Source organism: Vanellus vanellus (assembly GCF_965231255.1).
Source record: "Vanellus vanellus genome assembly, chromosome: 8".
NCBI lineage: Eukaryota > Metazoa > Chordata > Aves > Charadriiformes > Charadriidae > Vanellus > Vanellus vanellus.
In genome coordinates this window covers 28,242,944-28,268,513 of record NC_138913.1, presented here as the reverse complement: position 1 = coordinate 28,268,513, position 25,570 = coordinate 28,242,944, and the positions used below count along the sequence as shown (strand labels likewise).

Here is a 25,570-nt window from a genome sequence, read left to right as displayed (position 1 = left end):
ACCTGCAGAGTTTCAGCTTGAGGGAGAGACAGAGGCCCCAGGGTACACCCGAGACACAGCTGTGCCACAGCCGCCACCAAGATTCCCTGTGCACCCTGGTTTGCACAAAGCCTGACATGAAGGGCAGGCAGCTGTTAATGCTTTCAAGAACGTACAGTGAATAAGGAGACAGAGCAGGGCTGATGCTCTTATCTAGGCCAGTGATTCCCAGTCTTCCCCCTCAACACACAGCTCTCTGCTGGTTATCGACGCTGTCGTGGGTGAGAGACTGCTGCTCCAAGTCCAGTACAGGCATCTCCAGTTTCCTCCCCAGAAGAGTGCTCGGGCTCTGCAGAATGTGCTTTCCACGGTTTGCAAGTTCTTGCTTTCCCAACACTGATTTGATTGATTTCTTTGACTGACTGAAACAGACAGGAGGTAAGAGGAGGAAATAAACTGGGAAATGGCACACTGCATCTGGAAGAGGTTTCCCTGCTCAACTGGAGATCGACACTGCCAGAGTGAAGCAAGGACGATGGTAAGAAGTGCTCTTATACCAATTCTCGAGAGGACGAGGTTAGAATACATTTGCAGGATCTCACAACAAAATGCTGATTAAAAAAAGAAACTAAAAATCCGTAAAATAAAACCCACTATTACATTCCTGGGGATGTATCGACTCAGAAGACCCTGGATGTTAGCACCTTGGTACCAATTTTCTCCAGGAACATGTCCACATTCTGATTAAAAATGACCCAGCTGGTTATACTGAATACGCTTTGTTCACAGGTTACCCTACAGTAAGGTCTTTTTACGCTTCCTCATTTGATAAGACTGAGTGGTTTAGTTTTCTTGATCTGTTCTCCAATCTTCAGGGCCACGAGGCCTGGTCCCCTGTGAAAGCAGCAAGAGAATCCCCCGGCGTCTGTACGCAAAGCTGTCCAGGCAGGACTCCCAGGATGTTTCTCTGTAATGTGCTTGCTTTCTGAACTTTTGTGGTTTTTTGCAACAAGTCTGTGTGTCTATAAATACAATCCACTCTTTACAGTAAAAAGTGTTAAAATGTCAAAAAAATAAATATCCATGTTACAGTAACTAGATTATTCAATAAAATACATCCCTGCCATTCTTGATTGAAATGCTCAAAGAGAATTAATTTCATTTGGACATTTTCCAGAGATTCGGGTTATTGCAAATCACTCCTGGGGTGGGAAGGAGAAGCATCTTCTCTTCCTGTAAAGTGTGATGAAGGGGAATGAAGTGGAATCTCAGGGAAATCAAAATGCCAGTACCAGGAAGCTTTGGGGGAGATCTGTATTACCAAGTAGCAGAGCTGCAGGGCTTATTGGTCCTGACCGTGGCATCAGAACACTCCCCTTCAGAAGAGTCACAGTCTGATTCTCCAAACTGTGCTGGGTTCTGCAAAGCAAAAGGAAAGGGGAAGACTTGAGCAACATTCCTGCACTGCAGATCAACCACACCATCCTAATCTGTAACAGCAGACAGGCAAAGGAGGAGAGACTGGCAGCACACAGGAGACAGCCACAACACCCAAGCACCCTACCAAAGGTCACGTCTCCCCTCAACAAGGGAACAGCAGAATAATATCTGGTCAGAGCACCACCAAACACAGACGGAGTTACAAGAAGGTGGTGCAGCAGGCTCTGCCCTACCCCTCCCAAACACTTGAAAGACAGTAAGAGGAAGAAAATCGTTCTAGCTTCGTCAGCAAGGCTGCCAATGCATAAGTTTCTGGCAGACAGTTTATAACCCTTCCGTTTCATTATCTACTTTACATGCTATTTTTTATCCCACTTAATGTAACTGAAAATCTGATGGCCTCCCAATATCACACTCATCTTGACCGGCAAATTATGTTCAGCTTTCTTTGCACTACTTTCCCCTGTCTACTAATACGGCCAAGCGTGAGAAAGACTGGGTATGGAAGCAGTTGCTTCGCTGTAGTACATCTACCACAGCATTTCCTATGCAGTCATCCAACTTTTTGGCCCTTGGATTCTTTTACATAACATTTTTTTTTTTTTTAACTCAAAAGGAGGGGGATTGCTGAACTTACAACTCACCTCACAGCTGTGTTCATCCGCACAAAGTTTGCCCAGAGACATCTGAGTCTTGACTCTCCGCACCGCACACTCTTTGTCTGAAAGCCCATCGGACTGGGTGGAGATTTCAATGGGGATCTCTGGCGTCTGGGACAACATGTCCTCCAGCTTCTCAGCCAGCTCATCTTCTAGTTTGGTGGCCAGCTCATCCGGGCTGTTCGAATGATCGCTTGTGTTCCCCTCCTCTCCGTCTGACACAGAGAAGTTTTCCGAGCTGAAGGTTGAGTAGGACTGGCAGCTACTAATGCAGCGGTGAGGTCTGCAAACCAGAATAGTAGTTCAGTTTTTATCACAGTGCCTCTCATTGCAGAGGAAAAGCAATTTCCTGGGTGCCGTGTTTGGCTACTCTGCTACAACTGGCCTCGACTCCGGGTGCCCACTCAGCCCTGGGTGAGCCTGTCCCCAGGAGCCCACTGCCAGCTAGAAAAGTTGCAGCTTCTCAGTGGACAGGTTTCTGCGCGTTCTCTCACTGCCCAGAGTAAGAACAAGCTGGCGAGCCAGCGCAGCGTTACAGTCTGAGCACAAGGAACTCTGTTTCTGACACACAGCAAGGGTACCAGGCAGCTTGCTTTGGAGACGTATACTACAATTCAAACATTAGTAGTGCAGTGAATGCCGAGCGGCTGCTATGCATCCTTACACAGGTTCCCCCGGCAAACCTCCCATCTTCCTTTGTGAAACGTGCCATGCAGAGCGGATTTTTCCACCTGCACTTTTAACTGGCACCTTCAGCACACCAAGAATAGAGCCCACTCACTGGAACAGGCAGCCCAGGGCGCTCAGTCCTGCTCTACCCAGCAGATACCGCTCAGACAGTGCACACAATACTGCCCGGCTGCTCCTTTGCACTGGGCTACAGGCTTGATCCTTCCAAAAATGTCTTTGGGCAAAACAGTTCCTTAGCCCTAGAAAAGGCTTTACATCAACTCTCCAAGAGCCTCTTCCCACAAGATGAACACATCTCCAGCTGAGTCACCACTGATCTGCAAGGCTGGCAGCAAGAGCTCTGCAAAGTGTCGGGCTGCCTTTCACACCTTGGAGCTATGGAAATCTACCACCTTTTAAATGATTTCGTTCAAGAGCCACATCTTTAAATTCATCTGTTCTTATTTGTTCTTGTCTGCTACATGTTCATAGTAGCTGATCTGCCCTGGAGCACATTTTTTCTCTAATAGTCCTTTTTCCTAAAGAAAGGCTGTACTGTAGGGTTCAAGCTAAATTCAGCTGGGAATATCTGCACTACCTGGCAGTGATCCCGACAGCCAAGCTAGAATTTAGGTACGTGAGCTCACGGTTACTTGAATGTGGAAATTGCCTCATGTCAGGATTCAACAGTAATGGTACAAAATACCAGTTGACTGAACATGCCAGGAGACCCACAACAGGTCATCACATCGAATTCAGGAAAGGCAATTTGTCTTCCAAGTTAGTATATCACAGAAGAAGCAACGATCACACAAGAACTGTTTAAGTCAGAAAACTTATATAGCCTAGTATTCCATCTCCAACCCAAGGCAGGAAGAAATAACCTGGGAAAAGTATGAGAACAGGGTGTGCAGGAAGAGCCTGCTTTCTCCTGGCATATCCTCCTGGTTTGTATCGTTCAGCAGATCACATTTCCAAGCTGAAGATCAAACGTGGCTGACAGTGCTTAACAGCCACTGATGGATCTATACACCATAAATTTAACACATACAACTTGTTTATGTTTTGATTTCCACAGCATACCTTGACAACGAGCTCCACATCTGAAAATGTTTCCAATGGAAAAAGCACTTCCTTCTGTTCATTTTAAACCCCGTTTGCTTCGCTAGGTGTCCCTAACACGAATGTGAGTAATCATTCCTTCTCTATTTTCTCCACATAACTCACAATTTCACACTCCTCCAGTACTGCTTCTCCTCCTGCTAGACAAAGATTTCTCATGGATTTAATCCCTTCTTCTATGGAAACCATCTCTAACCCTTCTCGTCACACTTCTCAGTACCTTTTCAAATCCTACCATGGTCTTTGAGCTGGGGCAATGAAGGCGGCATTTAGGATTCGAGCTGCAGGTGTGCTGTGGATGCATACAATGGCAGAGTAGCTTTTATTTTCTTCTCTGCTCCTTCCCTAACCACCCTTAGCCTATTTACCCACTGGATCACTGCTGCACTTCAAGCAGCTGCTTTCATAAAGCTACAGCACCAATTCCATGATCTCTTTCTCCAGGACTGTAAAGCCCACTATTACAGAGGCTTAGGTAGGAACGCCCCCTCAGGCTTATTTTACAGGCGACACCATGAAATTTGATGGACCGTATTATCACCTAGCTCTTCAATCCCATTTGAATTCCACTACAAAGATGCTGGAGTCAGCCCCACTGCAGCAACAGTTAATAAACAACATTTGAATGATTCCACCAAGGGTCCCAACATTCAGCAAGTCTGATTCTGGTGAAACAGATGCGGCAGCTTATTTTCATAGGCTGAATAATGTTATCAAGTGTGGTCAAGTTGTGCTACAAACAGCCTGCAGCAGAAAAGCTGTGCTGGAGAAAACATCTCCCAACAGGCTGAAAGCAGCGAGTGAACAACTGAGGGTGGATGGGACGCGCTGAATGCAATTCTGCTCTTTTGCCAGGACCTTCCACAGTTTCAATGCTGGCGTGCAGCTGCTATGACAGTTCTCCTCCTGAGTTTTGTCCCACCAAAGACAGATTAGAGTGAATTCACCTTTTACCTTTGTCTACGAGGAAACTCCACTTCACTGTCTACTTCGCCCTCTTCCTCTTCTGAAGAGTCATCACCGCTCTGGCAGAAAACAAGGACAAGAATGATATCGCATTTGTGAAAGAACAAACATGCAACTACACGGTTGCCCCTTGGCCCTCCAGGACAAAGTCACTGTGTCAACGGGCTGCAACAGTCTAAACAAGAAAATAATCTGCATATCAGTGAAAACTGACTCAGACATCTTCATATAATAAAATAATCATCAGATTATTTCAGGCAGTCTTAGTGCTGCCATTTCTGAATTTGAAGTGATTGACTTTGAAATACACTGGAGTACTTTAGCAGGCACTGAGTACATAACGTTCCAGATTTTTACAGAAGCAAATCAAGTAATTAGTATCACACTTAAATCCACATAAATTATTGAGCTGATCTGGCACTCTTGGCTTTACGACTTCAACCCTTTTCTATACGAGCTCATTATAGAGCAGGATGGGGGATGACACAGCCTTTGCTGGTGGGTTTCACCAACTAGAAAACTTGAGTTTTGTTCCATTATCTACTTCAGTGAGCACAGAACCTTTTATTCACCTTTTCCCATCCAAATCTACCTCCTGCACTCTTGTTTTTTTTCACAGCCTCCTCCTATCCTATCTAAACTGCCTTTATCTCATCCCATCCCCTTGTAATACGAGGTCCTCCTCCTCCCTTTGTTCTGGGCCCAAACCACACTCTTGGGTCTGGTACCCATCCTCTTTTCCTCCACTTTTCCACCCAGCCCCAGTTTTCCTGCTCTTTGAATTCCACTCAGACTGGTTTGTACTTCTCTCACCACCTGGATGGAAGCAGGAGAATAAAGAACAACTCCATTTCTGTACAACTGTGCTGTAACATCTTTTTGACTCTTGCAAAAGCTTCACAAAATACATGAGAACTACGACTTTTGGTCAAAAAGGGACAGTTTCTGGCAGGTACAGCAAAAGACCATGGCAAATGTTGAATTTCTGTTCCAAGACACAGAAGTGCTACAGACTCTCAGTGAATCTGATCCATGATATTTAACATCACCAAAAGAATGCTTTTACCCCTTCCTTTGTTTTGAGAAAGGCTTGAAAACATTGAGTCTGTTTCAACAACAAAAATTCAGTAGACCAAGTTTCAGCGCAAACAAAAACTGGCTAAATTGCACGTAACAGAGAACTAAGCCCTATGAAAACCACATGTGACAACCCTCGTTATTAGCAATATACTCTGATATGCCTACAGTACTTTGCTCTGAAACTGACTTTAAAAGTATGTCCAGATCACAAAGCAAAGTTCAGATAGGCCTGATTTCTTTAAGTTGAAGTTGTACACATAACTCTACCGCTATATGCATGGGAAACACAGCTTTGCTACTATCCTATATCCAGACACCAACCTATGCTCCACACCTTCTTTTGGTGGAGAGGGAAAAGAGGAGCAAGCTTTGGGTTTTTTGTCAAATTACTTTGCTTTTTCCGTACCTTTTGAAGGGGTCTCGCTTTGCAAGGCAGCACTGAGGAAGCCATGTGCTGGGGAGTGCCTCGGGCGGATGCTGACTGACAGTTGCTGAAGCCCTCTTCCTCCATCTTCTCGATGAACTGCGCGTTTTCATATAGGGAAACAGATGTTGGTGACTGAGAATGGCTCATCCCTGTTTCAACTGATGACATCTGTACCTGACCACTGTCCTCTTCCCTGCACTGAAGACAAGAATTATATGGATCTGTTTTGCAACACTCCCAATGATCAGCTTTGCTTTCTTTGCTCTCCAGGTTCCTTCGGCAATCTGCTTCCATGGCAGCGGAGATGAGATCGGGGCTGGAACCAGACATCCGCCTTTGCGCGTGGTTACTGAGAGGGCTCCGCAGCGCTGCTGCAGGGCCAAAGTACCTTAAGTTGTTTGCGCAGTTGGCAATATCTTGTCCGTGGGCGTGAAGGCGTGAGTGATGGCCGTGGGGATGGCTGTGGCCAGGTTGCTGCGGGAGGCCGGGATGATGAGAATGACTATGAGGTGGAGGTGGGGGTGCATCATCTTGCACTGGCTGGTTTTTCAAGATCCCTGCAAAATCATTGTAGCTGCCTTTGCTGTTCCCTCGGCGGTGACGTGGCTTACTGCGGTAGCGGCTTTTGCCACTCAGTGTTGACATTTTGGGACTTCCTGAGACTGGTGAGCCATTGGATGCTGCTTCTGTGCTGGGTATGCCCTCTGACTTCAGCAGATCTGGCCTGAAAGATAGTCAGCAGAAGTTACACATTAAACCACACACTAAGAAAAGACATCAGCTCAGAGCCAGGATGAAGAGGCAGCTGTAGCCATAAGCACACTCTGCTTTCTAAAACCTACAGGCTTCCCTTCCCTTCAGCTGTTTGACTTCTGCATTTAGTTTCCTTTGATTCTCTCCACTCAATGTCCTTTCCATTCAGCTCATCATGCTCTATGCTCCTTTCTTGCTGCTTTTTCCGATATCTGCCACATACTCTTCTTTTTCTGCTCTTATTTGGATGTTCTGCTCCCAAAATAGCTCCCTCCTAAGACCTTGGTGTAGGGCATGTCTCTCACTATGTGCATATACAATGCTCAGCACAATAGGCTCCCAATCTGCTGATGGCCATCAGGCTGCTTATTTCAGAAGCATATGTGGGTATTAATTTAGAAGTGATTATTCACTGTTAATCAGGGCTCTCTAACTCCTGGAAATCCCAGAAAAAGAATAAAATAGGCAGCGCCTCTGAAAAAAAAAAATAAGATCTCACTTTCTGAAAGTCATGCAGAAGAGCTGAAAGGACAGCACGAATTCCCAAATCTCAAATCCCAATTTAATTCCTCAACAGTGAATCCATCCTCCCTGAGGACTGGCTGATTTCCACAATCCCTCACCGTGCTTATTACCAATCAAGTCAAGGATGACCTAACTGCTCTCTGCTTGAACAGTTAGGAATTTGAGACAACACATTAGATATCTCATGTCAAAGCACCATCATCTCTGAAAAAAAACATATGGACCAAATGGTTCCAGAGAGCTACCGAGGTAGAAGGGATGGCAGAATTCATCCCTTTTACCTTAAGATAATTAAACTGTGGTTCTGAGGATCAGACCAGGCCCAAGAGTGAATACCCCTTTGTCCTGTCCTGTGATCAGACTCCAAGGGAAGCAAGCTGCCTGCTCGTCTCAATGGGGTTCTACTGCTGGATCTCGGCACAGAACTAGGTTGTTACTTCTTACCGTTTAGTCTGGCTGCCTGGTTTATGCGAGACCCCTTTCCTCTTCATCAGCTTCTCCACTGTATTAGGGTGGATTATTGGTCTGACTGGGTGGCGTTTGTAAGTCCCAGGATATTTCTTTTCCACTGCTTGTTCTCTCCTAAAACATTGGGGAAGAGAAAAACCAAACAGATCAGTTCTCTCTTTATCCAACTGCAGCTCCTGCTGGACAGAAACACAGTTTCACTGGGAGCACAGTGCGTGCCTGTTTCTCAGCCATGGCTGGGCGCAACACAACATGCTGTTCTGGGAAAAGACATAGTCATTTTCTAAATTCTCTCTGCAGAGATCAGGCAGTTGGAACAGGGCCCTGGCACGCATTCCAGAAACAGCACTGCTTTTTCTCTTTACAAAGGGGCCAAAGGATGCCAACATCGAGTGGGAAAGGTGCCTTTCTCCCAGTCAGTAAACACTGGGTAGAGATACGTGCACAAAGTGGTCCGCAGTAATCTATTCTTAAGGGGCCTCTCTCTGCTTGCCAGCTCTTTCTTTACTCTGAAATTCTGTTAGGGGACACTAAATCTACAAGTACCACTATGCAGTTTAGAAATGAAGCATTGGTTTTTTTCTTCTCCTGTACATACTGCCACGTGCATGGCACACCGTTATGTCCAGAGATACATACTTTATGAGCTCCTTCTCACGGACCTCCAGCTGCAGCATAATAGCACTGAGCTCCATGTATAAGTTATTGGCTCGTTCCAGCTTCCTCTCATAGTGTTCACGGATATCCAATGCATGTCTGAAAAACAGAAAAGTCATTATTCCACAATCTAATGTCGACAGACCAAGGGAGGAGAATAAGGAAAAGTACAGGCGCTTTAGGAAAAGGCCTTCTAAAAGTCAACTTTGCCAGCTGTGTTGCACTTAACCCCAAACAGAGCTAACAGTGAATGATGATTAAGAGCTTGATACAGCAAAGAATCATGACATGATTTAGAAAGCGTTTAAGAGTCTTGAAAGAGTGGCAATGCTTCTGACTAGCGAAGCTGCAAATGCCTCACAGGCATCCACAAGCCCTTTGGCCAAGCCCTGATGATCCTGTTTGCACAGAGAAGGGACTAAGTCACTAAGTCAGCTTCTAAAGAAACAGGGGAAGAAGTCATCTGTTTGTATTTCATAAAAAGCAATATGTGCCTATAGCTGCAGGATGGTTGCAGAAGACATTTTGAACCACAGCTGACTAATGTGACCATCAAAAGCTCCCTAGGGCTCGGGAACACTGATCGACAACTACATCAAACTGGCTGAACAAGGTTTCCTTTGGTTTTTCAGGTTTGACACAGAACTGCTACTTGCTGGTTTACGTTTCTCTGTCATAATTGTATTTGCAAATTTGTATCACAGAAGATAACACTTCCCTTTCTTAAACATTCTGCTTTCATTTTTAAGTTGGTCTAATGTTCAAAATTAATTTCAGCGGGCTGACAGGGCGTTCATTCCCAGTGGGCTGGGAGTGTGTTCGCTTCTCTGGAAACAACTAACCCAAAGAAAGTATCGGGGCAGAGAAAACTCACAGCAAACTGCAAGATGCATTTTCCACTGAGATGGATGTACCTGCTTCAGTGCTGTTACCACAAACACCAAAGCTCAGGCAGAAATACTCCCAGGTAAACACACAAGCCCTTGCCCCTCTTGCTTGGAGCAGACTGTTCAGAGCGCCCAAGAGCAGGGACAGTTTCCACTGTTTCTGTCTCTCTAGCTTTCCCCCAGCCAAGCAGTGCTCAAGGTGTAGGGCGTGCCTGTGGGAACTTCAGTTTCTGGACTCACAAGGAATTTAGGCTGCCCGAATTTATGCCACCAGGAATACCGAGCTCTGTTTTGGGGTCCTCAGTACAAGAGGAGCATGAAAACAGTCAAGGGCTGGAGCACATGCCCTGTGAAGAGAAGCTAAGGGAGCTGGGCTTATTTAGCTGGAGAAGTGAAGGCTGAATGGGAAAAGTGAGCAGTAAACATAAAAGACTGTCAACAGACCTCAGCTCTTCTCTTCGACGACGAATCAATTCTTCATCTAGCCGGTGGATACAAGTGCCTTCACTTTTAATTTTCTCAAAGTGTTTCTTCACTTCTTCTCTCCATTCAGCCTAGGGAAGCAATTTAATTTCAGGTATTTACAGAGGATTGGGATCCCTGGTTGTACCAAAGAAAAACTCTCGGGCAACGTTCTTTGCGTCTGCAGAAAATTATAGGTTTGGGTTGAAAACACGTTTCTGTCATCTGAATTATTTTGGGTAACAATATTGCAGCATGGTTGGTTTCAGCATTTTCAAATGGTATTTCCAATTCTGTGCTCCAATTAGATCATTTAAAACATATCTGCATTTTCTAAAAAATATTCTTAAAAATTCCTAGAGCTCTTTTCATCCTAAGACATTTTCTTCCCTTTTGGCATTTAAAGTAAACAGAAAGGCTTATGATTTGGAAACCTATATTCATGACAATGATGATTGTCACCAGGGTGATACTAACTCTATTTGCCCCTTGAAACCCTGGTTCTTGCAGCTTTAATAAACGCACCCACTTCCTCACATACACCCCAATACTGTATAGATCCTCTACACTGGAGGCAAGGTTTCATTCTCATTCCCTCCTGGGGAGCAGACAATAGCTCGCTGGGTAGGGCTCAGAGGAATCTCTAAGAACGTACTTTTAGCTCTTCCCTGAAAAAGTGAGTCCCTTTGCTGCCCTGCAATAGCTCTTTGTCTCACTGGCTGCCCTGCTCACCTTCACCATAAACACAGCCATTCCTCTCTCTGCAGTCTCATGCCCAGCTGTACAACAGTACTGGGAGAACAGCTGGGAGCAGAACATCTGAAGTCAGTAGCATGAGGGAGAAGTGAATGAGACAACGTTGAGTTTCTGACTAAAGTCTGCATATGTCTCAGTTTGTGAAAGCATGGGTAAAAGATTTTAAAATACCCATCAGTTTGCTTCTCCCCGGGAATCAAATTGAAATCACGGATCTGGGCTTCTGCTGTACTCAGTGCAACCTCTGAAATCAGATCCTTGGAGCTGACTCTAGGACTCATGGGCTACAGCCATCCTTCCGTTACCTGTGATTTGAAATAGGTTTCCTGAGGAGTAGCCAGCACGTCAGCAGATGCGATATCCAGGTGCATCAGCGTCTGCCGGAAGGAGGGACGGTTCCGGGGCTTGCTCTGCCTGCAGCAAAACAGATAAATACCCAAGCATGAGATGAGGTTAACATTGCTAGCTTCTCCTACCCTTCCAAAAGGCTTTCTCAATAGAACATATTCTCTGAATTGTGTAGCTGACAGATTAGAGCAAAGGAGCTTTTCTGGTTTTCTGTTTTGCCGAGTATGAGTTTATTGTGCTAGAGGTGTTGTGTGTTCAGCTTTTGGTTTGTGATGATCTACTCTGAAGAAACAAAAAGAGAGGAAAACCATTTAAAATAGGAAAATGTGATCACAAAGTGAAAGACAGAATACAAACTGAAACTGTTCCTAACTTGTTTGCCAAGAAGAAACAGATCTCAGTTCATTATCCCATTTATTTCCAAATTTTATAATGGGAATATTAAATCTAGTGGAAATGATAATTTACACTCAACAAAACAGGGTGTATATAAACACCAAGCGTATCTATATTGCCACATAGCACGTGCCTGAGCCTACACCGAATTGTAATGCACTGAACAGCTCTCAGGTCACATTCAAGTACAAAAACATTTGTATCTTTGAGAAAAGAGAGCAGCACTCGTGCTTCAGGACTGAACCCACCAGACTTGCTGCGTGAATGCAGCGCTCAGGACAAGAAACAACTTTCTGCAGCCACCTCTCCCCTACAAACCACTTATTTCCACTAGGTGGGGATACAAGTGTATGTACTGGGTGTTCAGAGCTGCGCAAACTGCCTTCTGCCTTTTGCAGCCAGGCAGAGGAGTGCAGACACTGCAACAACACGACCCGTTGCAGCTCAGGGTCAGGGGGGGTAAACGGCCACTTGAGAAAATCCACAGATGCTCTACCCTTTTTCTGCCTTTGCGCCATCAGGAGGATGGCTGGCAAAACTCATGGAGCAGGAAAACGCCGGAAGACCACTTACACTCTGTGTCAAGATCACAAAGATAAAGCATTAATGCATAACCCAAGACAAAGAACTGCAACTCTAATCTGGTGTGTGGAGGAAACTAAAAGAGTTTTCCATCTCTGTATCTGTAAAATCTTGGTTTTATACAGAAAGCTCGAATTTCTCTTTGTCTGGTTCAAAAGCCAGTCATTTACAAGGGGGTTTCAGAGTAAAAAATAATTTCCTTTCACTCTGGAGCCAGCCTCAAGAAACATTACCCCTACTTTCCTTCCAGCTCCTTTTCTCACAGAGCTACCTTTTATCACCTGCTTTGCTACAAAAAAACAACCACCTCTGTGAAGGCTACTGAAGATGACCTTCGTGCTGCCTGCTCCTGATTCACACTGAACTCACGGGTAACTGTCACCCTACTGGGGCTCCCATCAAGCTCTACTCCCCCACTTCTCTCCTGTTCAACTCCTTCCCCCCTCACTAGCCCGTCTCAACAGTCTGCCCACTCCCACCCTGCCCAGTCCACCCAGCTAAACCAGACAGGTCTCCTCCTACTTCCTCTAAGCTCCAAATGTCCTTCTGGGGCCCGAGGCCTCCTGCCACAAGGAAGCAGAATCCAAAACGTTAAAACTTATTGCTCTCTTGACAAGTGTGAGAGTGTTTAAGAGCCCTCTGCTCTGGGCTCAACACTCCCACCTTGAATTGGTTTTACTGGGCATCTGGCAAGAGCTGGGAGGCAGCCCGAGGTCTATGTGGGGTTCAGGCTCTTACCAGGTCTGCTTCATGAGGATTTTGAAGCCATCTGGGCACGTGGAAGGGACAGGAAGGTGCAGGCTGTTACTGCCCACTCCCCAAATGATGGCTGAAGAGTCCACGTCCTTGTAGGGAATCTCTCCTGTAAGCAGCTCCCACAAAACGACCCCAAATGACCTGATAAAAAAATAAAGCAGGAAAAAATCTTCTGTGAACAGAAACATCTGAAGCTTGGAAAAAAAAAAAAAATAAAATCACTGGTTTTGTCAGGTATGTCAGGAAATTGCAAGTAGGTGCAACAGTGTTTACATACTTGTTTTTAACCAAGAATAGCTATTTCATACATGAGGTAACTCTTCCTCCTCTGCCCCAGCACAGGGCTGAACACCAAGCCACCCTGGTTTTCACCCACCCTTTGCTGTTTCTTTGTGAGACTTAAAAAATCCTGAAAGCACATTAGAAGCTCTTCTGTACAGGTGAAATCTTACTCCTGTTAAATGAAGAAGATAGACAGTTTTCCTGAGACAGTAGATGATCTGTTCTTACCAACAAGAACAGTCAAAAGACTACAGGACAGACAGAACTGGTAAGTGTCTTAGAAACAACAGAACAAAGATTGTGTTTTGGTGGGCTTTTCACATTTCATTTAATTTTATTTTCTCCAGCCAAAAGCTCCCTCTCCTGTTATGTGTACTCCTAGGTAAGAGTTTCGTAGGTTTGAGGCTCATCGCTACAACTACCACAACATAGAAATGAAGAAACAAATGCAACGTGCGTAAGTGTCAGTATCAAAAGCACATGCAGTCTCATCTGATATTCCTTTTGTGCTGAAGAAAGGAAGGCAAAGGAAAGAAAAAATTCATTAAGAGAACTTTGCCTGGAAAAGAACTTCCTGTTACAAGAACTGAAAGATATAGGTAAGAAAACTCACTTTACTTATCTCCCTTATTGAAATGATCAGAGACGACCAAAACCTTAACTTGTAACAGCAAACAGTTATTTGTTTATTTACAGTCTTCACCCAATAAAACACCAAAGCAATAACAAACCAGTCAACACAGAGGTAAACAAAATGCTGCTGAGAACCAACACCGCTCTTACCGCACTCGAACAAGCAGGCTGCGATACGGGGTGAGGTACAACCATCTCAGTTTCAAACCCAGACGTATCACCTTACTCACATGCCCCATCCATCTGCGGGACGCCCACCCTGCCAAGCTCGCTGGCAAGCGAAACCAGGTGAAAAGTGAGAAGCGTGTTTCTGGCTTGTACTAATATCACGTTGCTTTTATTAAGTACAGAAGAACATCTAAGGAACAAACTGCCTGGGTCTGAACAAGCATCAGTCAGGAAACAAAATTCATGTGAAAACCATTGCCGTTTCAAAGCCCATTGGCTTCAAATCACAGAGCAGGAGGGGAGGGGGGAGCAGCATGTGAACATTTTTTCTCTCAATTTTTTTTTTCCGTGGGCTGCAGGAAAGCTGAGATCCAGGTGGTTCAACAAACTACGGGGAAACCCCATCTGGTTTCAGCTTTGTTATGATTAAGAACTGACAAAGGATTTTCAAGACTCCTGATAAGATTATAGATTTCTTTTTTTATTTTAGCATGCTGTTAAAGATGAGAGAGAGCAGACTTATAAGCAGCTTAGGAACTGTTCTCATTTGTTGTCGGCATTCACGAACATGGGTTTTACTCATCTTGGGGGAGGAACGGATGTCAAGGAGGAGTCTGAGCAATCACCACTGCAGCAGACTGAAGAAGAACTTGCACCAAAGGCACCTCTAGGTTTGCACTGAAGAGCAACACCTCTTGTCACTGGAGAAAGGAGTAAAGGAGTGCCCACAGTCCCCAGCAGAGCTAGCAGCTGGGGTTTATCGGACAGGGTGCTCCACACAAAAGAGTGGCTTCAGTTCGGGAATAAAGGACAGAAAGCTGAGGGTGGAAATCCAGCACCATTCCTCCTCGTGAACCTGTGACTCAAAGGGAAGAGCTCAGGACACAAGTAGTGAGAGTATTTTCTTTCCAAAACAATCCAAGAGTTTCTCCCAGAAGAGCTGTCTGTGCTACGGCCTGCTACATCCACACAAAATGAACACGCAAAACACTGCAGGCACAAGAGCAGCTGTATACCATGTGTTACAAGACCTTCCCTTTCCCTACAGGAAATCTTGACTTAAAGTCACAATCCAGCTCCGAGCTAAGACACGAGCAGCAGGCTGCTGTCTGACTCCACTTGCAGTACCAACCACCCGCAGCTTTGACTTTTGACTGCATAAGGGAGGTGACAGCATTCGAAGCTGAAAAACCACAAGAAGGAAAATTCATCCTGGCTGTAAGGCAGGGAGAAGGGCGTTTGTCCTGGTTCCTGACATTTAATATGCAGAAGTAACAAGGCAGAAACAGAGATGTCGTTCCCTAGAGGACCCTGGAACCTGTGGATAGGCATCCCAAAGGAGCTCCAAGGCTGAGCCCTCTCTCAAGGATTTCTAATAGCGTGGAGATCTGAATCTTTCCTTGTGTTCCTTTGGACACAGAGTATATCTCACATGAGATGGAAATAGGTGTTCAAAACTCTTACAACGTAGCCCGGTTTCCTCCCTCTTGGATCTGGGGTTAGATTCACTGGACTATAACCCTGTGGCTGCAGGTATAACAGCCAAGCCCAGTATGCAGAAAGCAGAAGCTGGTCAGACCCTCCAAGCCAGCAGAGTGGAGGCCTCCCTACAGCTCAAGCACGGAGCGCAGAAAGCAAGTGAAAAATGCGCTGGCTGAATAATGACACGGGGAAGAACCGCTGCATTTGCTTACTGCAAGACACAAATAGTCTGCACCAAGTCTCATTAGATACCTTCAGATATCAACACAGGGCTTTTACACATGTATGTCACTTCTCTTTCCATTATAGCCCAGTAACAAAGTTCAGGGCACTAGGCAGATGGAGAAAGGAATAGTCCACTACAGAGCAAACTATCCCCATGCCTAGAATGAGAAAAGAGTGCTAATTATGTCAAGTGTTGGGAAACCAAGTGGCTAAACAGAAGATGAAGATACTTAAACATTAAATAGTACTCACCAGATATCCACTTTTTCAGAGACGGGCTCATTGCGTATCACCTCGGGGGCCATCCAAGCTACAGTTCCCGCAAAAGACATTTTGGTACTTTTATCACTGAGCTCTTTAGATGTACCAAAATCTGAAATTTTTACCGCATCTGTGTGTGTAACTAAAACACTGGATGAAAAAAAAAAAAAAAGAAAAGAAAGAAATCAGCATTTGGCAGTTTTTCTTGTACAACAACAGCCACTGGGAGCAAATCCCTTCTTAACCAACACGACCGGTTGATGAGGCCATGCTGTTCACAATTGAAGTAGAAGCAAAAAGATTCTGCATTTTCACCACTGAAAGCACTCGCTTTCTTTGGGGTGGTTGTGTGTTGTGCCTCAAATGCACTTCTAAATGCTACCAGTCAAAAATCAATTTTGATAAAACTGGAAATGAACACGTCACTAATGATTCAATATATCTGGGGATGTTCCAAAGTTTTAATAAAGCTGTGCCTTAAACCATGCTGTGCCGTAAAAGTATTATCTTAATGTACTGTCACAGTCATGTCACAGGCTAAAAAAAGTTATAAACATCGAGGGAATGAGAATGTAAGCAGCCAGATAGTTTTAGTCAGAAAGCAACAGAGAAATGAGGAATATTGCATTTCAGAAAACAAGGGAAATAACAAAAGAACTAATAAGAAGGAAAAATAAAAAAGCAGAAGGCAACAGAATATCCCACTTTCAAAAAGGACCAGACATCATCAAATCATTCGAAATATTTCCTGACTTCTATTTATCATGTAAGATACTGGTAACGTTTCCAGTCTTGTTACACTGCAGCACAGGAGGGGAGCGCCAACAAGTTTCCTCAGTGTCATTCTCATTAGTTCTGAGGCAACATGGATAAAAAAATAATGGGGATTTTGATCTAATTTTAAACTACTCCTCAAGAGAAAAAAAAAAAAAAAAATGACAACCACAACTGGAGTACGTTTAAGTAGCCAGTGACTCACTTTGGTGACTTGAGGTCTCGATGGATGATTTTGTGAAGGTGCAGATAATTCATCCCACTTGCAATCCCCGTGGACCAATCCACAAGAAGCCGAGGGGTGACTTTCCGCCCTGCTCGCAGGACTTCGTAGAGCTGCCCATGTGCACAGTACTCCATGATAATACAGTAGCACGGGGCTTGAGTGCAAACTCCCCTGTCAAAGAAAACACACAGTTAGCGAGGATCAGTAGAGTAAAAGTCCCTGAGCAACTCTCAAAGGTGGCAACCAAGGGGCAGGAGAGTAACCTGTCTACTCTGCCTGGGCAAGCCTCTGCCAATACTGCCTTACAGAACAGGAAGGGGAGTGTTTCCTGCATCCTTTGTGCAGGAGGAACCCCACTGATGACAGGGGTGGGTTTCCTTCAACTTCCACACCTGCAGATTTGTAGGGTTCACAGCAGGTGTTTTGTGAGCCTGCGTGCAAAAAGCAGCATTGGGTGGGAATGGCATCCATAGCTTGGTTTTCACGAGAACGTACAATGGAAGGAGGACCACCTATTTTTTCATAGAGTTTACTCCCTGGATTTTTAAAAATGTGGCCAGCGTAGATATGCTAATGGGTCTTCCCTGGATAAAAGTGTGTTTCTAACAAGTTTCACAACCTACTTGAAAGCAATGATGTTAGGATGTTTGAGTTTCCGCAAGTGCTTGATATCCGTTTCGTTCTGATCTCTCACTTTCTTGATGGCCACCTCCTCCGCCCGGAATTTGCCAAGGAAGACGGCTCCCTGCGCACCACTGCCCAGCCACTGCAGCTCCGAGATCTCCTCGAATGGGACCTCCCAGGTATCTAGGCACAGACAAGCAAAGGAAACAACATAAGACTGAGACCACAAAAATGTTCTGCTGCAGGATCACACCAGGACACATCTCGAGGTGGATTTTTCTGGGGGTGGTAGATGGCATCTCTTCCCAAAAGAGGCGCAGCTGAGGCACATGCGGCATACGCTCAGCCCCAGCTTCCCTTTCATCCAGCTCCTCTCCCCCATCACAGTCGCCTCCAGCCTGCTCCTTCCCATCCTCCCAGCTGCTTTTTCAGCAGAGCTCACCACCACTGCTAACCACTCGGGTGAGCCACTTCAACTTGGCAGCCAGCAGTTTAACAAACCAGGGACACTGGATTGGCAATTTAGGGAGCAGGTCCTGTACTCCAAAACAGAACGATGACGGTATCTCTTACAAAGCACACAACTCCATTGAAATCATAGATGAGAAAAAAAAAAAAAAAAAAAAAACACACACACCCAAACATTTAACATTGACAACTGACCAAAAAACAAAATTGAATTTTTATTTTTTTTTCATCCCGGGAAAATGGCAAAAATAGGAAATTAAGGGCAAAGTCAGAGGTGGCAGGTTGTAAAATGCAGATCAGCAACCACCAAGTTACCCAACACAAAGCACATTAATCACCACCACCAGATACAGAAGCAGGTCCTTCCCACACTGACATTGTGTAAATCAGTGTCAAATGGGAAAAAAAAAAAATCTTATGTGATTCCTCCTTTTAGGTACCTGCGTGCATCTTGTAGGGATACTGCCAGAGTGGTCCAGTAGCACTGTATAAACTGTTTCAAGATGGTTGTACCCATCAGAACAGAAAGCCTTGCTGTCTGCAAGTCACCTTGAAATTACCTTAACATCCCACAAACAGCAAGATAAAAGGCAGGCAATAATTTATTTACTGTAACTCCATAAATGTGTAAGTTAGAGAATAAATTATTTAGCAGCAAAAACAACAAGTAACACACTGATTTCTGAAATAAAAGAAAGTCACGCCTATACAGATCCCTATTTCAGATCGCTACAAAGATGAGTCTTTTTCTTTCATCCAGTGTCTGAGCCATTGGGGTGTTCCGAGGGCTGCAACTGCGATTATGCGAAACTGTTTATTTTAGATACAGATACTGTCACCAGTGAAGGGAAACTTATACATCCGAAGTGTCTCTGGACTGATCCTCATCCAAATCTTTCCCTCGCATCATTCCTGCGGCAGTCGGACACTAGCTAGATGCCTCCTGCCGAATGACCACTCTCCAGGCATGGCCGAGGAAACCCAGCTCCCATCCCGAGCCAGACCCCGGCACTCATTCTGCTCACTCAACGAGGAAAAAAAAAAAACACCATCACCATTGTTAATCTACAGCAAAAATTTCCTTTAACTTGGCAGGGCAAAGTTGAACCTTCAGCACATGTTTCTTCACAGACATCAGTCTATTTTTCATACCGATATATCCGCTTGCAACCTTACACAAACACTAAGACAGCACATGGAGCTCTCAACTGAGCTGCACTATAACTAAACCACCCCAGTAACCACGGATTTGCAGCAGATGATCCCTACCCTCAATTTTCAAGAATGCCGTGACGCTGTGAAGGCAATATTGCCTACCAGAAAAAATGTCCTTTGGTACTGAAGCAAGAAATGCCTGTCCATGTAAGAACCTAACAGAAACTGAGGCACGAAATATGCTGTGACAACTATCTTGATCACAGGACATTCAAGTATTTTAAAACAATAAGTGGTCTTTACCCAATAACTTGAGCAATTTTTGTCACGATACTTACAATTGGTATTTAATTCTTTAGACATTCAAAGACAGTTCTTCAAATAAGGAAATGTCGTGGGTTAGGCCAAATCCGCTACTGGGGTCCGCTTCTCAGCCTTTTGGCTAAGATCAAGTTACTGAACAAAATTGGTCCTGTTTTACCTCAAACCAGGACAGGAAAATAAAAGAAAATAAGGAAATGCATAAATAAAATGAGAAGACCCGTGTTTCGATTTAATTCACAAATGCATTGCTTCTGAAAGAAGGTGACAAATACAGTTGATTTTTGAGTTTGTTGACGAACAGTATTTTTACGTGGGCAACACAAACTATTCTGTTGTACTGAAATAGCTGTTTCTTTAGATGTGAGAAGACTGCCTTTCCTGTGCAAGGCATCGTCGTTTCTTTCTCTGAAGCACCCTAAGTTTGTGAGCAGTAATGGGTATCAGCTCGGAGCTCTAATTTGCTCTTAATATTACCTATTAACCTCCACAATGGCAAAGGCAGAGAGTAAACAAAGTAAGCAAAAGTTTATGCACTTCCTCCTGCAAAGTCATCTCGTGTTTATTTGGTAAGATATATCCTTTCCCATATCCCACTTGCACCCTGATCACAAAGGACATGATTCAGGGAAGAATCAGTGCAGCAACAATCAGTGAACCATCCTACATATTTGGGAATTTCAAGAACAACAAAGAGCCAAACCACACATGCATAACGCAACAGTAAGACAAAAGTCAAAAAGACCCCTTTCACTGTACAGGGGCACGTTACTACATTTCAAGACAGCCAGCATCAGTGGTTCGTTTGGCTCCTATAACATCTCAAGCACTGAAAAGCTTCCCAAAGAACGTGATGCTGGTGGAGAAAAGCACTGGACTACATTCAACTGAAAACCAGAGTTTGCATTAGTGGTGCAAACCTGCAGTTTCTACTACAACCCAAACCTACCAGATTACAAAATACATCTAAATGACCCTGTGTATGTGCTCCCTGGGACCACCCTCATGGACAACAGGCTGACGTGGGACAGTACCACAAAGTTAGTGTCGTCAGCTCTGCAGAGGGGCTGCAATGGGCCAGGATGGAGAAGAGTGGACTCAACACACTGCCAGCTGAATACAGCTGAAAGTTGAGGCCACGTACATCACCCGGCAAGCAGGTTATAAAGCTCTCCCCACAGCCTTTACAGCCCCATCCTGAACAGCACACAGTACCTTGAAGCAAAGAAGGGTGAATTACGGCTGTCCCAGCTGCGACACTTCTACACTGCAGGTACAATGAGAAACACAGCGTGTGAAAGGTGATGCCCAGATCTCTGTCATCTCAATGAACATCTTGAAACGAAAAGGACTTCAATAAACCAGCTTCAAGAACTTGGGTACGTGGCTATGATGACTAACCATTGTCAAGGCAAAGCGCCTGTCCAGAAGAGTAACACCTTGGATGATCAGCAGGGTGGCCAGGGAGACACCTCTGGACACACTAATCAAGACTTGACTGTACCACCAGCCTTGTTAAAGAAGTCTGTTAACATTGCTTAGCTAAACGCCCTTTGAGATCACACAGACTTCAGGGCTTGCTACAGCTCTCCTAGTGCTCCCCCCTGCTCCAGCAGAAGAGAGGTGAGGATATCTCCTACCAGGATGGTGCAGTTCTTATTCCAGACTCTTCTGGTCCTGAAGAAACCTGTGGGATACATCCCCTAAATAAATTAAAGTGTAATAGCAGCAGGAATTACACAAGAGCTTGTGTTTCTAAGGTGATTAAGAACCATTTGAGCAGAATGATGGGAATCTGTTTCCCATGGGGAAGAAACGCAGGAGCAGCCTGAGCCATTGAGTCAATCTATTTGAAGCAAATTTTTGCCGTTTGCCAGTGCTGGCTGCTTGCCAGCTTTGGCATCATGACAAGAAGCATCTCTGGTTTACAAAAAACCCACAAACACAAGCACACTTCATAAAGCACCTTGCTCTCCAGGTTTACACAAAAAAATGCACACGATGACAGTAAACACATAACTTGTGAAAGGGAAGGTGAAAGCAACTCTTCAAGATAGATTCTTAATCCAAAGGAAATGACTCAGAAGTCTAATGAGTCTGTAGAAAACACAAACGAGTCTTACTATAAAGGGCTAGAGTCCCAACAATCCAAATTAAATAACCGGTAGACACAAATTAGAGAACTAAGTATATCTCCCTGAAAGCACTCACCAACAGCCTTTAGAAATCAGGGTAAACAACTGGAAAAACATAGTCAGGGGTGATTTTATGGGTCAAACCCAAAATACTTAAACCTCAGACAATCAACTGGCAGCCACTGAACAATGCAAAAGCCAACACTCCCTGAAGGAATGACAACTCACCAAGCAGGCAGAGCAATTAACGGCAGCAATTGGCATTGCTTAGTCAACCAGCAGACCACCTCGCAGCAACTTCCAGATGACCAAAGCTCTGCCCAGCATAGGTCCTCAAGGGACACACAGAAACGTGCTCCTCTTGATGACCATCTCAGATGCTGAGTAGGAAACTCAGAGTAATTTCAACAAGAAAATAACGTGCAATCGTGTAAAAACGGTTCTTATCTTTTCCCCCATTCACCACGTCAGGAGCCAAGCCTTCGCAGGCAGTCTGGGCTCAAGTATCACACATTTGCAAAGGGCTTGAAACCTATTTATATTTTACTGCTTGCAACCGCAACACCACCACCATGTCCTAGAGTTTGGGCCTGCAGGAGATCCAAAGCGGGCAAGCGGGGATGCTAATGAGCTGCAAAAAGTACTAGCAAGCACTGGCAGGCAACATGAAATGCCCCATGGCTGCAGGTTCAAACTGCGCTCCTACCCCAGTTGTTGATACAGCCCAACACAAAGGACTGCTCCTGGACCAGGCTTAAAGTAGCTGTTTCATGAAGAGGGGAGAAAAATCACCTGCACAGATCTATGGCACCAGCCCAAAGGTGTAAATAAGCTCCCAGGGGAAGGAAAGGCCACCGCAAGCCTCTCTTCACTGCTGGAAGGGCCAGAGACATTTCCCCAGCCTGTCTTCTCCAAATGCATAACACCTGCACAAACACAAGCCTTGCATTCCCTGCGCTCTTGCTAAAAGACTGCAAAAATAAAAGCAATCATGTACACCAGTTACTAAACTGCTGGCTTGTATGTAGCTGATGAAACGCACACAAAGAAGATTTCCTGGTGGCAAGAAGCAAGAATGAGATCATCTGGAAAAGAGAACATGAATATTCTGACAAAATCCTCAAGCTTTAGCACAGAAGCGGTTTTGAAAGGTTTATCCTTGGATAATAGAAGAGTACTACTACCAGAGATCTGTCTAACTGATCAGCTCCAGAGGAAAAAAAAAAAAAAATAAAAAAATCTTCCACTTCACTCCCATTTATGCCAGTGAAGACATTGAACATGCACCTGAACCGCACAGGCCACATACAGCATATCCCAATTAATCTTCAGCCTTACCACACCCGTACCCATTTCAAAGTTGCCCTTTTAGGAAGGGCCTAATGCCAACGGAAAACTGCAAAGCGTCCATGGATCTATGGCTCTGAACGTGCCCATGACACTGAGAACAGCAAGACACTTCTGTGCGTATGAAGAGGAGCACTACATGCACCCCGCAAACACAACAGTGCTCTCAGCTGCTCATTTCCATTAGTTAGCGCTTCAATCTTTTTTATTCATCACTTTCACACAAAAGAAAGTGTCCCCTGTGGGCCATCAAAGCACTGTGGTCTCCAATGCATCTGGTGTCCCAATTATATGAGGAATACGATCTCTTCGCCTCACAGGTAGCTCTCCTGAAGCTACAGGCACACACAAGCACGCGATGGCTCAGCAGCTCCCGGTGATGAGAGACGTCTAACCTGGCGAGACACCGCTTGTATGGGACAGTCACAGAATTGCTGAAAGCAGCCAATGTAACTGCATCCCCATCCTTTCCTTGGAAAGTTTCAGCTTCACTTAAAAACGCTGAGCATCCAAACCAAAGAGCAGCGGAACACAGACAGCCTGACACCATGCCTCCTCGGAATGTCATCCGACTGCTCCGTAGCTCCTTTCCCTTCGCAAGGGAGGCCCCCCAGCCAGACGCAGCCTCTTCCAAAACTCACCACATCCGATTTCACGTGTTGTGCAATCACCTCAATAGTGTTAATTCCCCAAGGAATTTTCAGACACTTTTTTTATTTATAGACTCAACCATGTGTGACATACTGAGTTTACAACATGCAGACAAAACTCAGAGCCAACTTTGCCAAAGGATTTCAAAACCAAGTAAACTCTTGCTGAGCACACAGGTCTGATAGACAAAAGGCTGCAGCTTCGGAGGCGCCTGCCATTCTGCAAGGCAGGGCTGGATTTCCCTGCTCAGAGTTATGAACTGGAAACAATTGACTCTATGAAGGAGTAAGTTTATTTCAAGTCAGATTCACCCAAAACATCATTTAACAGCTCTGTTCCTTCCTATTAGGAACTATTCCCCAACCCAGCTCTGGAGTTTAGATAGGAACCACTCGGATGGGTTTTCTGACCACGTATCTTACAATTTGTCTACGCCAGAAAACCATTTGATTAATACTGAGTCACGATCACAGCGATACAGGAGATTTCTACTGCACGGTACAGTACGGTGGCCAGGCTGTTCCCATTTTCGATAAGCCTCAACCATTTCAGCTCCTTAATTCTAATGACAGCTTGTTCTTTTCCCATCTGCCACTTCCCTCCCCCTGTGCTAGGGGAGAAACGAGACACCAAAGGCAGAGCACACTCTGCTCTTTAGCTTTCACTAACCCCCAAAGATAGATGTATGCAACTGATGGGGACATTACTTATTCCCCAACTACATATTTTTCTAATATATATTTATACTCACACACATATGCTTTTTATATATTTACACTTATACATTTATACATCTAAATGAAAAAGGCATAAACATTAGAGGACATATTTCTGGAAAGATAAGTACTGAATTGTATTTCAAAGAGTAAATTACTCCTGAACAAAAAGACATAGAAGTTCATGTAATATGCCCATAGAGAAGCAATACTTCTGTTATTTGGTGGTCAGCTGGAGACAACCTCGATATACAAGTGCAGGAGTAGAAATACCTATGTTTATCACCTGGCATGATGAAAATCCCTACGCCTGTGTTTTTCATCTGGCATGAAAAAAATGCAGAAATTAAGTTGTTGGTACAATCCCTGTGTTCAACACAATTCTTTCTGAGCCTCACTTACACAAATACACTTGGTTCAGATTCAGACCTTGTCACGACAGTCCAAGGCACGGGTCAGACAGGCAATTGTTTTTGACTCCATCACGAGCTGCCTTTGCTACAAATGATGGCTGTTGGCCGTACAGTGCAGGATTTCTCGTTGCAAACCCATAACAGGACTGTACAAGACAAAAACAGTCACATGGAAAGCTGGGAAAAATCCCCGGGTTGCTTTCCTCATCTTCACACATTGCCCCAGAAGCAATAAAGGTTTCCTTCTCTACTTACCTTGCTGCTGCAGTTTGTAGTCCGTGGAGTATGCCTTGCCTATGATGTTCCACACAGGCCTCAGACAACCAAAAAGTCCCTCAAGAAACCCACCGCTCCCGCTGCCTGATCTGTTGAACTGGACTTTAACATCATCCGCTCCACTGTTGCTCTCTCCGTCCATAGTGTTCCTGTTGCCCTGAGGAATGGCTGTTTCAGACTCATCCTGCTCTCGCAGCTGCAGCACACTGTTCTCAAATTGGTCCCTAGAGTCCTCGCTGATGCTGGTCAGCACTGCTGCAGTGACTGGGCTGCTCATGTTTTCGATGAGGTCTGCCTGCAGCAAGCCCTTCTCACGCACATCCTCTATGAGCTCGGGGGACGGGTGGTTTCCAGTAGGTGCATGTTCATCATGTAACCTACTAAAGTCTTTATCTTCACAGAAAGCTTTGCCGATCGAGTTTGGAGAGGAAGACATGCTCAGGCGCTCCTGAGTACTGGCCATGATGCCGTGAGTGTGCAT

General features: G+C 44.9%; 1 protein-coding gene across 2 annotated transcripts; it reads right to left on the bottom strand.

Moving 5' to 3' along the window:
• Nucleotides 1-211: 211 nt before the first annotated feature.
• On the bottom strand, nt 212-25,570 carry MAP3K13 (mitogen-activated protein kinase kinase kinase 13; the record flags this gene model as incomplete). Of its 2 annotated transcripts, none has more annotated exons than XM_082487322.1 (14): nt 212-401; nt 1,301-1,398; nt 2,064-2,361; nt 4,824-4,894; nt 6,322-7,066; nt 8,065-8,202; nt 8,728-8,844; nt 10,077-10,186; nt 11,156-11,264; nt 12,915-13,073; nt 15,975-16,133; nt 16,963-17,154; nt 17,607-17,790; nt 25,069-25,570. In XM_082487322.1, the coding sequence occupies 14 exons, from the start codon at nt 25,568-25,570 to the stop codon at nt 221-223; spliced, it is 3,063 nt and encodes a 1,020-aa protein (XP_082343448.1). The 2 variants fall into 2 exon arrangements, with proteins under 2 accessions (XP_082343448.1, XP_082343449.1); XM_082487323.1 differs by lacking the exon at nt 212-401 and adding an exon at nt 1,176-1,212.